We start from the raw sequence: 15,921 nt of genomic DNA, 5'->3' as shown, positions 1-15,921 counted from the left end.
AAGCACTCAAGCAACCTGTCAGCCTGCCTCCGAAAACCCCAAGTAAAGTTTAAGGACTGGGAGGTGCGGCCAAAGGAAGAAACATGCCACGCATTCTCCGCAGAAAGTGTAAACAATAATCGATCCCATGCATCACACTCGGATCTCGCAATAGAAGGTAGAGCAGGGGTTTCAACACACTGCCAATCCCCAGATGTCTCTACATTATTGAAGTCCCCTGCCATAATCCAAGAGTCTACAGTAGGTAATGCATGCGCAATCCGGTCCCAAAACAAGGCTCTCAAGTGAGCACGAATCGGGGCATAAATGCATAGAATACCAAGTAATCTCTCACCAATCTGCAACGAGATCCACATAGCCCTTCCGGCTTGGAACCAGAGTATCATGACCTCTAACAGAATTCCTCCATTGAGAACCCACAGAAATATATACGCCACCACTTGTCTAATGATCCCCTAGTGCTGTCTCCCAATATGTATATGAATTTTCAGGCAATAGCTTCCTGCATGCATATAATCTTTGCTCAGATAATTTGTGCTCTTGCACCAGCAAAATATCCACAGTACCAGATACATGAGTACATAGATCTCTTCTCAACAAATTCGGCCTCAGGCCACTGGTGCTAGAGCGATGCAACCCATTTACATTCCAAGACACGATATGCAAAACCATGACAACGAATATGCGAAGAGGTGAACCACAAAAGCGTGCATAGCTCTAACAACGCGTGCGTTTGGCCCCTTTACCAGGGGTCCAGACTACCAATGGTAATGCATCAACATCCGGTGGCAATGGCTGCATAAGTTGGCCTGGAAAAAACGATCGTGCCGCGCTATACCAAGCTGGAAAATATTGGTGCAGACAATGCAATGCCTCAATAACTGCTACCTGTGGCCATGCTCTCATAGTCTGTGGGAGCTGCCATGTTGGTTCCACCAAGAATATGATAGGCAAACAGTAGCATCCATCAGTATCCAGCCACTGCACCGCACCAATACTCTGAGGGGAACGGCTGTGCCAGAAGGAAGGGTGGTAAACACCCGAGCCATGATTGCATTGATTGCATAGTGTGCTGATGTACATGCTCAAGAATCGTGCTCTGTCCATGTCGCGGTGGTATCAAAAGGCAAGGTGAAGGACATCATGGGACTCTGATGGCTGCCAAATAATACTTGATACTTCTTTGCACGGCGAAGAATATAGACTCTCACCAGCATAGGGCCTGAAGCGTCCCCACTGTGCTCTGCTCTAGAGAACTGCCACTCAGGAGGAGCACTATCCATGAAGACCCGAGGAACATGTGGTGGCGGGGGGGAAGTGAGCAGTGGGATGTCTGTCGCTGGAGGGGGCGGGGGAGGAGGAGTACTGCGTGGAGGAGAATGCAGAGGTGGAAACTCTGTCTTCATATCAAAATCAGGAACTAGTGCTACCTGTGTTGCTGAGGTTGGTCCGAGCGATGTGCTGCTGGAGGCTAAGTGGGGCACAACTGACCAAAAGCATGGCAACGTAAGCATTGATCCGGCCGACCAGTAACAACCAGTAACAACCAGGTGCTATAAGCGGGTCCTCCCAGTAGCCTGGGATCTGAAATGAACAATATCCGGGAACTGGGTGTCGCCTGGCACATAGACCTGTACTCGAGTAGTGCCGACCGCGGTAACAAGTGATCTAGGAATCATGATACCCCAACGGGATACAAGACGAGGGAAAACATGCGCGCATAGTAACAGGTAAAGAGGGGAAAGAGAGGGTCACCGGAAATCTGAGGATGCGCTGCTAGAGATCAAACTCGTCCACATCAAACTCTGGGGTCCATCGATCGAGTACCAGCAATCTACTCCCAGATGGATAGGGGAGCGAGCAAGAGAGAGTCCATACTGGAGACATCCGATAACTGCACCAAGAAGATTCCTTGCCCAACATGGTGAGCTCCAGGATGCGCCCCGTGGCGCCTCCAAGTGTAGACTGAATCCAATCACGAATCAAAGAGCGAGATGGAGATTGGCCAACCATCTGACCAATAAGAGTGCGTCCAAAATAGTGTTGAGTGGCTGCCTCAATGGCAGCATCATCCTCTGCTGTGAGGTCATAAGTCCAGGTAGTGGGTGATGGGGAAGTCGTAGAAGTGCCCAAAACCGGTACGGTAGCCGCCATGGAATATAACGAAGATGCCGATGGACACAAGCCTCTCTCTCTCTCTCTCTCTCTCTCTCTCTCTCTCTCTCTCTCTCTCTCTCTGTCTGTTTCACACACTGTTACATCCAGTTTACCGGGTACCTATTGTATCAGCTGCTACACCCACGTAGTTTTAGATTGTAGTAGTAGTAGTAGTATTTTGTTCCACTTCTAGTTCTTTTGTACCCAGACATGGTATTAGATTCACTATTTTGTAACTGATTGGTCTCATAGGTCATTTTGGCCTTTTGAAGACGTTAATATAACATTTCATTTCATTTCTCTCTCTCTCTCCCTCTCTCTCTGTCAAGCTACAAACTATCGTGAACTCGAAGTGCTGGAAAGGAGAAACCTAAGCTTGCCATGCCTGAAGTGAGACTCGGAAGTTGAAGCCGGGGGCAGCTCTCACAACGAGCCAGGTAGCAGAGAAGGTTTCTTGGTGTCGAGTAGCAGAGTCGAAAGCTTTTGAATGTCAACTATGTGAGGCTGATGGGCGAGTTGTATGTGCTGAGAACCTTGGTGCGGGATTGCAAATTTACTTCTCTACAGGGTGCAACAGAGTTGCTGCAGCAGGTACAGTAGATTTGCAGGGTGCGCAACACCAGAGGTAGGGGTAACAACAGGATGCGCAACAACAGCTATGCACTGTGCAGCAGCGGCAGCAGCAGCAGGGTAGCGTGCGTCTGCAAGTCAGCAGTCAAAGTGGCGTGCGCTTGCCAGGCCTACGTGAGGGTTGCAGGTTGGGCGCAGAAGTGAATTTAGGGTTGCACGACAGCACATTTAGGGTTTTGTTAGGGTTCGCGTCAGCAGTGCACAGTCGATTAGGGTTTCACGTCACCAGCAAATGGGTCTCTCTCTCTCTCTCTCTCTCTCTCTCTCTCTCTGAAAGGGGCTGCATTATGTGTACATATTAGACCTCTGGGGATGCTCAATGGCTTGTCACCTAGAGGAAGTACAAAAGACGAGTGACAATGTGTAGGCTATGTAAACCTCAAGGTGGTCTATATGATCAATGTAGAATGAACCATTGTGGGGTGCATAACGCCATGTGATGTGACCCTAACCCCGACGGAAAAGAACTGACGGTTGTGCCCATGTTTGAAGAAAGATGCACCAACGCTGCTCCACTGCCTTGGAGGAGTCAGCTAAAGAATCCGAGTGTCTGCGAAGAGTGTGCATCAGCTCTGTCCAAGTGGCTGTCAAAATGGTGGACGAAGGAGAGGACTGTGAGCCCGGAATATGGGCACATCGAGCCTTCCACATGGTCCAAAGCGTGATGCTGCATATCATGGTGAACATTGTGTCTTGCTGGCAGAAATCCAATTGGTGACTTGCATCTGGGATCATCTGTAGAGCGCCCAGTCTATAAACCCAAAGGAGTAAGCAGGAAGACCGGATCTGTCGGCCCATTCGAATCAACAAACAATAAACTGCCATCCACACTGGCTGCACAAAAGGACAAACCCAAAAACTCTGCCTCAAAGACTCAGGCTCTAAAGCATACCTTTGATAAGTCGGGTCATGACCAATGACTACCAACCAAGTACCGACTCTCTCTCTCTCTCTCTCTCTCTCTCTCTCTCTCTCTCTCTCTCTCTCTCTCTCCCCCCTTCTTCTCGGGTGTGTGCCAATAAAAAGAGGAAAATGGTATAACCTTTCTATCACCCAAGTGTGGTAGATTGGTTATGCCATTTCCCTCTTGAATAACAGGTCTTGAGTTCAACTCCTTGTCGGCTAGATCTTTAAGGTCTTTTGGGATAGTTTCCTACGACGTTAAAACTCTCTCTCTCTCTCTCTCTCTCTCTCTCTCTCTCTCTCTCTCTCTCTCTCTCTCTCTCTGGTGTGTGTGTGGGTAGGTGTGCGTGTGCTAATAAAAAGAGGAAAATGGTATAACCTTTCTATCACTCAAGTGTGGTAGATTTGTTATGCCATTTCCCTCTTGAATAACAGGTCTTGAGTTCAACTCCTTGTTGGCTAGATATTTAAGAGACATGGTTTCCTACGATGTTAAAACTCTCTCTCTCTCTCTCTCTCTCTCTCTCTCTCTCTCTCTCTCTCTCTCTCGCAGATGTCTTATCTCTTGATACCTCAGTAATCTCTCTTGTCCACATTTGCCTGTTCATTCATGTGGCATTGCAGGTGTTCACTTATCTTAGAGGATCTTATCGGAGTCCAACCAGATCAGAGTCAAGGTGTCCACATAATTGGAGGCCAGTTCTTATCTTCATTGTATCTTCCGCTGCCTATCTTGACACCGTGATACCCCATACAAACTCTTGTGGGACTCCAAGTCATGTAGTCGCTGTGTCAATCTAGCTCTCGGGATTGTGGGGCTTTGCGAAAATCTACAAAGCTACAATAAATCTTAGTGGTCTCTTGGATGAGGATGTGCTACATGATGCCGCAATCTTTTCCCAAGACTCCCTTCCTCCATAGCCCCTTTCCATAACACAAAGCTCCCACTCTCTCTCTAAACTCTTACACCTTCCTCCTTCTTCAAGCTCTCCATTGCAACTTTAAGCTCCCACTCTCTTTCTAAACTCTGTCTCCCTCCTCCTTCCTCAAGCTCTCCATTGCAACTTTAAGCTCCCACTCTCTCTCTAAACTCTGTCTCCCTCCTTCTTCCTCAAGCTCTCCATTGCAACTTTAAGCTCCCACTCTCTTTCTAAACTCTGTCTCCCTCCTCCTTCCTCAAGCTCTCCTTTGCAATTTCAAGCTCCCACTTAAGCATCCATGGCAAACAATGGTCAAAATAGACGCCCCAAACCCATCATTCAAAGTATGGTTCTCCACAACTCAAAGAATGAGGAGCAGCAATGGGAACCTCAGGTTTTTCAAGAAGGTGCGTGGGTCTACATGCAACCTTCCGCAATCGGTCCCCATCGTGTTCGTGAAAGAACAAACGTTGATCTCCATTGGAAGGGAAGACTAATAGACTTCAAGCAAGTAAGAGACAAGGGTACGGTGGCAATCGTTCAACATGTCGTCATGTTTGGACACATGCGTCTACGAGGGATCACCAACCCAAGGGATTTTCCTTGTAATTGTATGTCCCTTGCACTTCAATGGTTTTGGTGGTAACAAAAAAATGGACTTTTTACATCTCACGGACTGTTTTGTCTCTATGTAGATGTTTTCCCTTCTAGCCTTGTGGAGGAGCAACCGCTCTCGTGCCTTTCAGGCACATTTACGGCCATGCATGCAAGTCTTGGGGATATGCTCTTCTCCAACACAACTTCATCAAACCTTGCACGACAAAGGGTGTTCTTCTACACCCACAAGTACATTGTACCTATAGATGAGCAAGGCTACGGAGAGCTACAACCTTTGGAGGCTACAACCTTGCGTAGCATGGAGTGGCCAAAGCCAGATGCATTCACTGTAATGTCTTTGAAAGCCAAGATGTAGATGATGTGAGAGCATCATTAAAATTTGGAAAAGCTTCGCGTTCCGTTGGGCTTGGATGGTGTTGTCTTGCTCATGTCTTCGCTAGCATATTCGGATCTTTGCATTTCCATCATACAAATACTATGTATGTTTGCAAAGATCTACATTACGATACATTGGAAGCCATCCTTGGCGAGAAGTGGGGGTATCTTGAAGGACTTCACAACGGAGATCGCTTTCGGTGTCAGGTTGGAAGTTTCGGCATTGCTATCCGTTTCATCAAGGTGCGCTCCACCCTTTACGTTCGGTACTTCTATGAAAGATGGATGTGCAAGCTTGGTGAATGGATTCCATTGCAATCCACCGATGCTACAATTGAGGTATTTGATATTGCAATCAAATTGTCGAGTGGTGTTGTTGAGACCGTCCAAGTGAACAAGCATTGGACATTGGCCAATGTGCGGGAGCACTTAGTGATAATGGGTTTAGAGCATGGAGAAGATACAAAATTTTGCATTGGACGACGTAAGGTGAATGATTTTTCTCTCTTAATTATGTTATCTTTATGTTCTTTGGATTATTCCCTGCTCTAAGGTGGGTATGCTATCTCTTTTTTTTGCTAGATTGGTAGCCGCATGGAGAGCACGATTCAAATTAAAAAGGTGTGGATGACGGAAGAGAATCTGATTTTATCATTAGAGTAGTTATGTTTTGTACTTAAATTTCTTATAATATCACATTTTGGTTTGTACGAATATTTGGTTATGGCATTTGGCCTTATGAATGCTCAATGACATTCAACCCTATGATGGATAGGATTTTCAGAGAGTACTGATCGTTTGTGGGCACTTTTTTTGACGACATCATTGTCTCCTCCAAGAAAGAAGTAGAACAGAGACACCAACTGTTGCAGGTCTTCCAGGCATTGCGGAAGCATAAATTGGTTATATATGTGAAAAAGAGTGAATTTTTCTTGCCTGAGATACACTTCTTGGGGCACATCGTCTCAGTAGAAGGGGTAAGGATGGACTCGGCCAAAATTGAGACTATTCGTGATTGGCCTGATTTAAAGAATGTTCATGAAGTTTGAAGCTTTCTGGGCTTGTGTTCATATTATCGGCGGTTCATTCGAAAATTTGTAGAGATAGCTTCTCCTACGCATATACTCACTCAGAAAGGGGTTCCTTTCGCTTGGGGATTGAGGTTACCGCCTTTCAGACTCTCAAAGAAAAGTTGACTACTGCGAGCAGTCTTGATGCAAGAAGGCCATGTCATTGCTTGTGAGAGCAAGATGTTTTCACGTCCTGAAATGCTTGCATAGATTTAAGAGAAAGAGCTCTTGGCAGTTATCCATGCTCTTACACAGTGGCGACACTTTCTGCTTGGAGCTGATTTTATTGTCTTTACAGACCATAAGAGTTTATGCTACTTCTTGTCACAGAAGCAGCTTTCGGAAAGCAAATGAGGTGGGCTAACATCTTGTAATAGTTCCACTTCTAGATAGTCCATGTTCAGGGACAAAAGAATTTAGTGGCAGTTGCATTGTCTAGAAAGCCCTTCGTTCTGGCTATTTCCACGATACATCATCGAAGCTTCGAGGATATGGTAGATTTGTTGCCACAGATCCTGATTTTGCAGATATCTTTACCGGATACAGAGTGGCAAGATAGTTGTAGGCTATTCAATACGGGATGGCTATTTGATGCGAAAAACGATGTTGTGTGTTACACAACCCTTAAGGGAAAAGGTTTCGATAGAGTACCATTGTCCACCTTTTTCAGGCCATTGCGGCATAGATACCACCCTTGAAGGGTGTTGAGCGTTACGTTTATTGGTTGAGGCTCAAAAAGCATGTGGATGAGTTTGTTCGCAGTTGTTTAGTATGCCAAAAGGTCAAGTTTGACAGGCATAAGGCACTAGGACTTCTATAGTCTTTACCCGTACCCTCTCGTCCCTAGGAAAGCGTTGCCATCAATTTTATTTTTAATCTTCCAAAGACTTAAAGTGGGCATGATGGCATTTGGACAATCATTGTCAGATTTTGCAAGCAGGCCCACTTCATTCCAGTAAAGAAGACAGTTAAGCCTGACCATGTGGCGAGACTGTTTGTTTCACAGATTTTTCGGTTACATGGCATGCCTGAGTCCATAGCCTCGGACAGAGACCCCGATATACTAGTTTGTTTTGGAGGGCAATTTGGGAGAACATTGGCACGCGGTTACAGTTCTCCAGACAGATGGGCAATTTGAGATAGCCAATTCAATGGTTTGGATCTATCGGAGTCTTACATTTCGGATCAGAAGACTCAATGAGAAAAGTACTTGCCCTTGGTGGAATTTGACGACAACAACACAGTTCGTTCATCGACGGGGAAGGTTCCATTCAAATTAATCGAGGGAAGCAGATCAGTACATGAGAGATTTGGACATTGCTTTTGCCAAGGTTTGCGAGGCTCTTGAGAAGTCTCAATCATGGCATAAGAAGACAGGTGATAAACATTGGCACCACTTGCAGTTGAAGGAAGATGATTGGGTGGTCTTGCGATTTGAGGAGGCACACCTAATGTGGTATGCTGTACAAATGTCGGCAAATTACGCTAGCAGCTTTAGAGAGAGAGAGAGAGAGAGAGAGAGAGAGAGAGAGAGAGAGAGAGAGAGAGAGAGAGAGAGAGAGAGAGAGAGAGAGAGAGAGAGAGAGCTGATGCTTTTGGAGACCTGAAGCTTTTCATGTGAGTCTCTTGAAACCTTTCGTGGGTGAGGTGCCAGTCGACAGGGAGCCTGAGGAGCAACCTGAAGTAGAAGAGAGTGAGGAGATACTCATTCCCGAACAGATACTAATAAAAGGTAAAGTGATACGACGGTTCTTAGTGAAATTAAACAACTTTCCGGCATCGGATGCGAAGTGGATGGAGGAGCAGGACTTAACAGACACTCCTCAGATACTCAAACTTTACCTTGAGGCTTTCGTTCTAGCTTCGACTATTTCAAGAGATCCTGCAGATCAGCAAGGTTGAATCTGGTGTAGAAGGGACTGCAGAAGAGAGGAGTCACTACGCTCCTTTGTCACAAATTACCCAGATGAAATAAAGTCACTAATTTTCCTTTGGATTTCAGGACTACGGATGTGCTGACAGTATTCTACTGTATAACTTTATGAATGAAGTACCTTGAAATGGGAATTCCCGATAATGACTCTGTTTTATGTGTGCTCTCTCGTGTGACTGTGTTTGAGTGTAGATTTGAAAGACAAAATGACTGCAACATTTTGGTCTTGACATTCTATGGACATGAAAGCAATAAGAATAAGTTGATCCAACATCAGTGAGATTCAGTGTGGATCTAGATGCGATGACTGTCGTCTTTGTGAAAGTGTTGGATTTGTGTCGTCTAGTGTGTCGGTACTCAGAGTCGGTGTCTACTGAATTGGTTTATGGCTTGTCTAATTTTGCAGGCCTAATTGAGGACGATTACAATTCTTTCAAGAGGGGGATATGTCACAAAATGATGACGTGGCAACTCACAAGTTGTTCCCACTTATGGTACCCCATCCGAAGGGGCCCAAAAGGGACAAAAAGGATTTAAAAAAAAATAACGCTCTGGTTGTTGACGTGGTTGATTGTATTGACGTCAGTAAATTGCATGTTGGCTGCTGACGTGGCAGGTTGTACGGACATCCACAAATTACGTTGGCAGGTTTTGGGCGAGAGAGAGAGAGAGAGAGAGAGAGAGAGAGAGAGAGAGAGAGAGAGAGAGAGAGAGAGAGAGAGAGAGAGAGAGAGAGAAGATGCTTTTGGACCTTGATGCTTTTGGAGACCTAAAGCTTTTCATGTAATTGCTTTTAGGCCATGGGCCTTTATAAGCACTGCCAGGGCCACTCTTCTCTCAGTTTTGCCTGAGAGCACTGAGCAGAGAGGACCTTCGTACTTTGCTCAAGTTATAATATAAAAATAAAGATCGAAAGGGGCGCCAGACTTTGGGGCCAATACCTCTGGGCACGGAACTATGCCGGGCTGTGTCATCTCTCATTAAATTGTGATTTAAGTTTATTTAAGTAATATTCTCGTGTGTTGTGCCAAATTCCGGACTTGGGGTGTCCAAGTCTGTTACAGGGCAGCCCATGGAGGGTACGCTCCTGGGCTTTATAAACATTGCATGCATGAGGTGAAGCCTCTCCGTCCCCACTGTTGCTAAATTGGCTTTACCTGACAGAAAAATAATTCTAAATGAATTATTGGATTTATAAGTGAGAGGGTTTTCTCGCTTGGAACACCAAGAAACTAATTCTAAATGAATTATTGGAATTTTAAGTGAGAGGGTTTTTCTCACTGGAGACATCCGAGTACAGAGTATTCCTAGTGCGTCATTCAAAGTAATGACGAGAGCACTTTGAACGGGAATATCTGTAAGGCCACCAAGAACGGGTACTTCTGATGCGTCACATCGAATGGGTGACAGGGAGCATCAGGAAGAAGTATCCGACCATCCGGGAACGGACATCTTTGATGCGTCATAGGATGGGTGACATAGAGCATCGTGAAGGGGATTGTACCGTAAGTTCGGTAGGAAAGGACTAGGTGATGGGTATTCCTGATGCGTCACGAGGTGGGTGACGGATGCATCAGAAAGGGGATATCCATAGTCGAGAGGAAATCCGAACTAGAAAGAGGAATACGCGTAAAGACGCAAGCACAAGAATAAAGATGGGTTCTGAGAAGCTTTTCTTAAAAAGCGGAATAGTTTAACGAGTTTTTCGGGAAGAGCAGACGCTTTCCCGCGAGGAATCTATGTTTGCATTGCATTCGTGCATGTGGTTGCATCCAGGGACGCCTGGGAAGTGCTGTGAAAGCATTGTTTTTAACTTATAAGGTTTTATTGAGTTTTTGGGCAGGTTCAGACCAATTTTAAAAATATGCCGGCCGTCCACTTAATAAGTGGGCAGCCACTTAGAAAATAAAGCAACAAAACCAGCCAGCGAATTCTCTCTCCCTATTTCGGGCAGGAAAAAAAAAAAAAAACGGCCGCGATCTCCCTACGAGCAGCTATTCGTGACGTGGTGAAGGAGCTATAAAAGCACCACATGTCCTTAGTGAAGGGAGGTTGCCAGCGCCAGCAAGAGAAGACACTGCCACCAGAAGACGCGAGAGATCACGAGACTACGAAGCACGAAAGTCGCTTTTCTCGCGCAAGAGCGACAGGTACCTATTGTGGATTCGCCATACGAATTGTTGTTGTGTGTTTGCAGGTACTTCATCGCGAAGGAGAAGCGAGAAGGCTTCGACCTACGCTTGGGAATTCCGGAAACAGAATTCTGAAATTGTCTACGGAGGCTCAACTTCGAGTACAGACGGAAAAAGGATTGAGAGCTTGTCTCTCGGATTTCCCTTACGGGAAGGAACGACCATCGAGTCAGAGATTTAGAACGGAGGGGTTTTCTCCGGTTCTTGTGCTTGTAAAAAGATTCTCCCTAATAAAGAATACTCTTTAAGGGGGGGGACCAGCCCATCTTCTGGTCCGAGTACTGGGTCGATCTTCTCTCTCTCTCTCTCTCTCTATTTATTTCTCTCTATATCCTTTGGCTTCAGTATTAAGGGATAAATTCTATTTATCCGAGTATATTTTATATTGTTATGCGCTCCCGTTTGTGACACCCACCCCCCCTCCCGCCACGCCCGCGGACCTGAAAATAGACGAGAAAGGAGGGAAAAATGCTAAAGAGGCCAATAGGGCACCTAGGAGCACCCAAGAACGGGGGAAAAAACTCTCGACTAGTAGGAGACCATATGGCTTGGAAAGAGTGAAAACCCAAGGGCTAAACTAAGCTAGGAAAATCTTGACAGGAGAAAACTACCTCACTCCAGCAGGGCAAAGTCATAAAACAGCCCTTACTCCTTGTAACCTTTGGGGAGACACCGGGACCGACTAAATGAATCCAGAGAGATGTCATAACTCTTAACACATGGCACTCTCTATGAGACAGTTATAGGGAGAGTACGGCAATCAGAGGGTCTCATAGCCTATTCACTCTACTATTGGGGTGAAGCAAGGATGCCCACTTTCTTTGACTTTGTTTGGATTGTATATTGATGAGATTTCTGACTATATTGGGCAGAGTTGTCTGGTACATTGCTTTTGGGGCTGTGTTTTGCTTTGTGTTACTTGTCTAATTCAGTAGCTATTTATATCACTCTCAAGATCAACAAGCTGGATCTGGGCATGCACTGATGTCTGAGTGCATATAAGCCACAAAACCTTGGCCTATAGGCAATTTGTACATGGCCATTTTAAGTGTTGATTGATATTGATAATCAAGTTATTTAATTAATCTCTACAACACTATCAAAGTGCCTTGCTTTACATTCAGTTGCTGTTGGACAGGAGTTCTGTATAGGTACTATTCAAGAGCAAAACTACCAGCAACACCCACCATTTGTGCCGGAGAGGTTTTGGCTCACCACTGCAACTGTAGGTCTACCTCAAATATCTATGGTGGCAACGGTTGGTGGGTCATTGTTTGAGCGGCCAGCTCATGTACCTCCATCAAGTATCACCGGAGTGTGTCCTTGTTTTTTGACCTCTATTACCTCCTGTTTCCCTTGTTTCGATTTAGTTGGGGATCTTTCCAAGGGTCTCTTGGCCTGATGTTGCTTTGGTGCTACTGCAAATGGTGGTAGTGAAACCTCTCTCTAGCTTGATTCACTACTAGAATTCCACTTGCTTGACCTAATTCTTGAACTTTCTCTATAGAATTCTCCTGTCAATTTTGCTCTGATATGTTGGACCTTGCTCTCCTTTTCAATATCTGCCTCTTTGGTGGGGACTTTGACAATCATCTTGATGAGCGGAGGTAAGACTATTTCTGTTCACAGAGTAAATTGATTGCACTCTTGTCTTTGTTGGGTCTATATCTCTCTACACCTATACCTTTGTATGGATACAAGGGGACAATGCAGTGCAAGACCACCTCTTATTCAAGTAAGGGTATTGGGTACTCCATAAACAAAAGGTTAGCTAGAGTAAACAAAAACTCTAGGTATGGGAGTAAACCAAGTGCCTAGGTTGTGGGAAAACTTAAAACCCTTGGTTATGACGTAAAACTTAAAACCCACAGTTTATGAGTATATGCTACTCAACAAGTTAGCTACATGGAAAAGTCCAGACAATCATTAAATCGAGGACACTTGTAGTGGGCATTGCAGCACGAAGGACATTTTCTCACCTATTCATTGTAATTTTGAAATGATAAGAGAGTCAAGGCAAGACACTTAGCTCAAAACGTGCATTTGTCAATTTTAGTGACTATTGATAATTGCAGTTTTATTCAACAAAAATAAAGGCCACTTGAAGCTGACATTAGGCTTGGGCGTGTACAATTAGTGTACGAACCTTTGTTAGGACTTGCGATTTGTCAATAGGACTTTACCTATCTTACTATCTCAGATAATTATAGACCCATGGGAGTTAAACTACAATGCATACATCAATGTATTTTTATATACTTTGCAAGAATTAATCCTTGAAGGGCTTCCGAAAGATGCACCATTCCTTGAGGAAGATCTTGTGGCATGACTTGGCTATCATTGGGAACTCCTCCTACAAAACTTTGTCCATCATAAGCAAGCCAAATCTGGATTCTCAAAAGGAAGGGCAACCTTGTCTACAATCTCTGTTGACTCTTTGGGAGTGGCCGAGTTTGATGATAGCCAAGTTGAGGCTTTTTCAAAAGTTTGTAGTATTTCTGGTTTGGGTGACTTCAGAATGATGTCAATCCGTCTGTTTGTCATGTTTATTAGTAGTGAAGTAATTTACACCCAAAAGTAAAGTTTTGTTTCCCCCCTCAAGTGCATGTCTGGACAGTCATTATCGACATATTTGTGAAATCTTGATTTTGATTGTTGCTGATGTGCTTCTGGCATGCTTGAATTTTTTTGTTCCCGTCTATTGTTTTTTATTTTGTTTCTTAATGGGGGTGGTTGTTGTGTGTGGTGGGGGAAGAGGGGGGGGGGGGGGGGGCGCAATGGATAAAGAGCTATTCATATGTGGGCCTGCTTGCTCAAACTGTTTTATCTTACAGCTCACAAATAAACTCTCTCCTGCATCTGGGGCGATAAAGTTTACATCAAGGGCTCTCTATGCAAAAAGACATAAACTACCAACAGCTGAGGAGCTTTTAGCCCTTGAAGTTCAAGCACAAGTATGTCTTTCTCCTCTATTTAGCTGATGATCGACTGTGCACACTTCATGTTGCCTTTTGAATGACAAGCTTTTTCTTTATTCAAAGTATGACACAAACAGCTATGCTTTTTAAGTGCATCTGGTGGGGCTGCCACTATAATAACATGTCAAGGAAATATTTCAGCTTGAAAGTGCCGTTCGTGATTTTACTCCATTACCACAATCATGAAGACATGTTGGCAACTTTTCCAGTACTCGTCTCTAATTTTGTTGTCATCTTTCAGGGTTCAGTTAGAACTTGCTTGGATGTGTTATGCACAGAGCCAGATGGTGGAGAGTTTTGCCAGACAGGCTGCCTGAAGTAAAGTACCACTCCATCTCTTGTTTTGTAGTCTATTGTATGTACATGCATGTATGTATGGTCTTGTTCATGTGTATTGTAAATGCAATACTCATTGTCAGAATTCCTGGATGGAGTGCTCTGAAGAAATGAAATAAAATGAAATGTACTAACATCTTCAAAAGGCCAAAATGACCTATGTCCTTGCCCTGTAGAAGGGTTAAACTACTTCTTGGACTTGTCAGCTACATCAGTTCAGGGTTTCTTTGCGGGAGGCGGAGAAGTTTTTGCTGCAACATTGCCCTTGGCTGAAAACTGTTTGCCCCAGGACACTCTTTTGTTGCCCTTAAATCCATCGGAATCTCCTTTCGACTAATTATTGGCCACTGTCGCACTCTCAGTCAACTGTGCTATGTTTATGACATTAGTCTTTGTGCAGTAGTTGTCACGACACGAGCACCACGTGCCAATAGAAAAGAACAGACTGAAGAGGATTTTAGCACTTCAATAACAACCAAACTGATAGAGAGAGAGAACACACGCGACACAAAGTGGCGGAATTCCACCCCAAGAGAGCAATGGCCCCAAACCTTGGCACCCCTTTCGGTATCTCTTTATATTGCTTAAACTTGGTACAACGCCAGTACTCCAAACTCTGCACCTTCTCCAGGAAGCATGCCAGAGAATGAGCCCTTGGCTCATATTTAAAGGCCCTTAGCCTTGCAAAGCAGTTTACATGAAAAGCTTGAAACTCAAAAGCAACTGGCTCAAAAGCTGGTGCCCAAAAGCAAGCAGTGCGTTTTGCGGGATTCCGTACAACTGCCGCCTGGCACTTTCAGCACATATTTTGGAAATCCGTACTGGTCTGCCACGTCAACATGTTAGTGAGAATTCGGAAATCGGTGCAGTAGTTTCCACATCATCACCTTTTACGCAGGTGTGTGTCTGTATTGTCCTGCATTATTTTGATGCCTTTAGGTCACTTGGGCCCCATCGGAGGGGGTCCCATAAGTTGGTGGGAACTTCTTCTGCTTCTTCTTCTACTGTTCCTGTTCCTTAGGGTTCAGGCTTCTCGGCTGGGATCTGAAGGTTCGCTCCGTTCTTCAGTGACTTGACACGTCAACAGTTTGTGACACCCCCCCTTCTTGAAAGAAAGTAATCGTCTGCGATTACATTATATCTCAAAACAACTAAGGTTAGCTGAAAAATTTCCGAGGGACAATCTGAGAGACAATCAGTTTTTCTCATTCCAAATCGGAGCTCTTGATTTCCTGGGTCGTTGGCTTCCAAGAAGAATCTCATCCAATAAGGAGTCTCATTCCAGATTGGAACTCTTGATATCCTGGGTCGTTGACTTCCTTGAAGTATCTCAACCAATAAGGAATATTTAGTGGGTGGCACATCACAAAAGCTCACATATGCATTTACAAAACATAGAAACATAAAGTCGGTGATGAACATCCCCCCCGCAAATAACCATCTTGGTCCGAGCTTTTTAATGACTCCTTCATCACTCCTCCCGCAAATAACCTAAAAAGCTCCGGGCCATGAGATATAGAGGCCTTTTACAACCAAATGCTACCCAGACCGTAGCCTGCGTCGTTTGGAGGTGATGAGAGTAACCACTGCCCAGACTTCTTAATACCCCCCCTGTAAATAACCACAAGTGTGTGGGCCATGAGTAACAACAACAGTATTTCCCTTGTAAATAACCACGAGGGTCCGAGCCATGAGTAGCAATAACAATACTCCCCCCGTAATCAACCATAAGGGTCTGGGCCATGAGATATGAACTAGCATTCTCAAACATCAATTCTCTTCAGTACCCACTCGGAAGTAAATCACAAA

At 44.8% G+C, this 15,921-nt stretch overlaps 1 protein-coding gene across 2 annotated transcripts in view; it reads left to right on the top strand.

The window, feature by feature from the left end:
- LOC147424965 (uncharacterized) overlaps positions 1-15,921 on the top strand; it is a 131,913-nt gene that overhangs the window by 76,247 nt on the left and 39,745 nt on the right. The window contains exons 3-5 of one of the 2 annotated variants that reach the window (XM_086499514.1): positions 6,186-6,224; positions 13,633-13,752; positions 14,018-14,094. In XM_086499514.1, coding sequence (XP_086355640.1) covers positions 6,186-6,224; positions 13,633-13,752; positions 14,018-14,094 — 236 coding nt within the window. The remainder of the gene's footprint in view (positions 1-6,185; positions 6,225-13,632; positions 13,753-14,017; positions 14,095-15,921) is intronic. The other variant, XM_086499515.1, reaches the window with a different exon arrangement.

The sequence above is a fragment of the Adiantum capillus-veneris genome, chromosome 25 (assembly GCF_014529385.1).
Source record: "Adiantum capillus-veneris isolate H3 chromosome 25, ASM1452938v2, whole genome shotgun sequence".
Lineage (NCBI taxonomy): Eukaryota > Viridiplantae > Streptophyta > Polypodiopsida > Polypodiales > Pteridaceae > Adiantum > Adiantum capillus-veneris.
The sequence above is the reverse complement of the archived record's forward strand: the minus strand, read 5'-3'. Positions and strand labels throughout refer to the sequence as shown.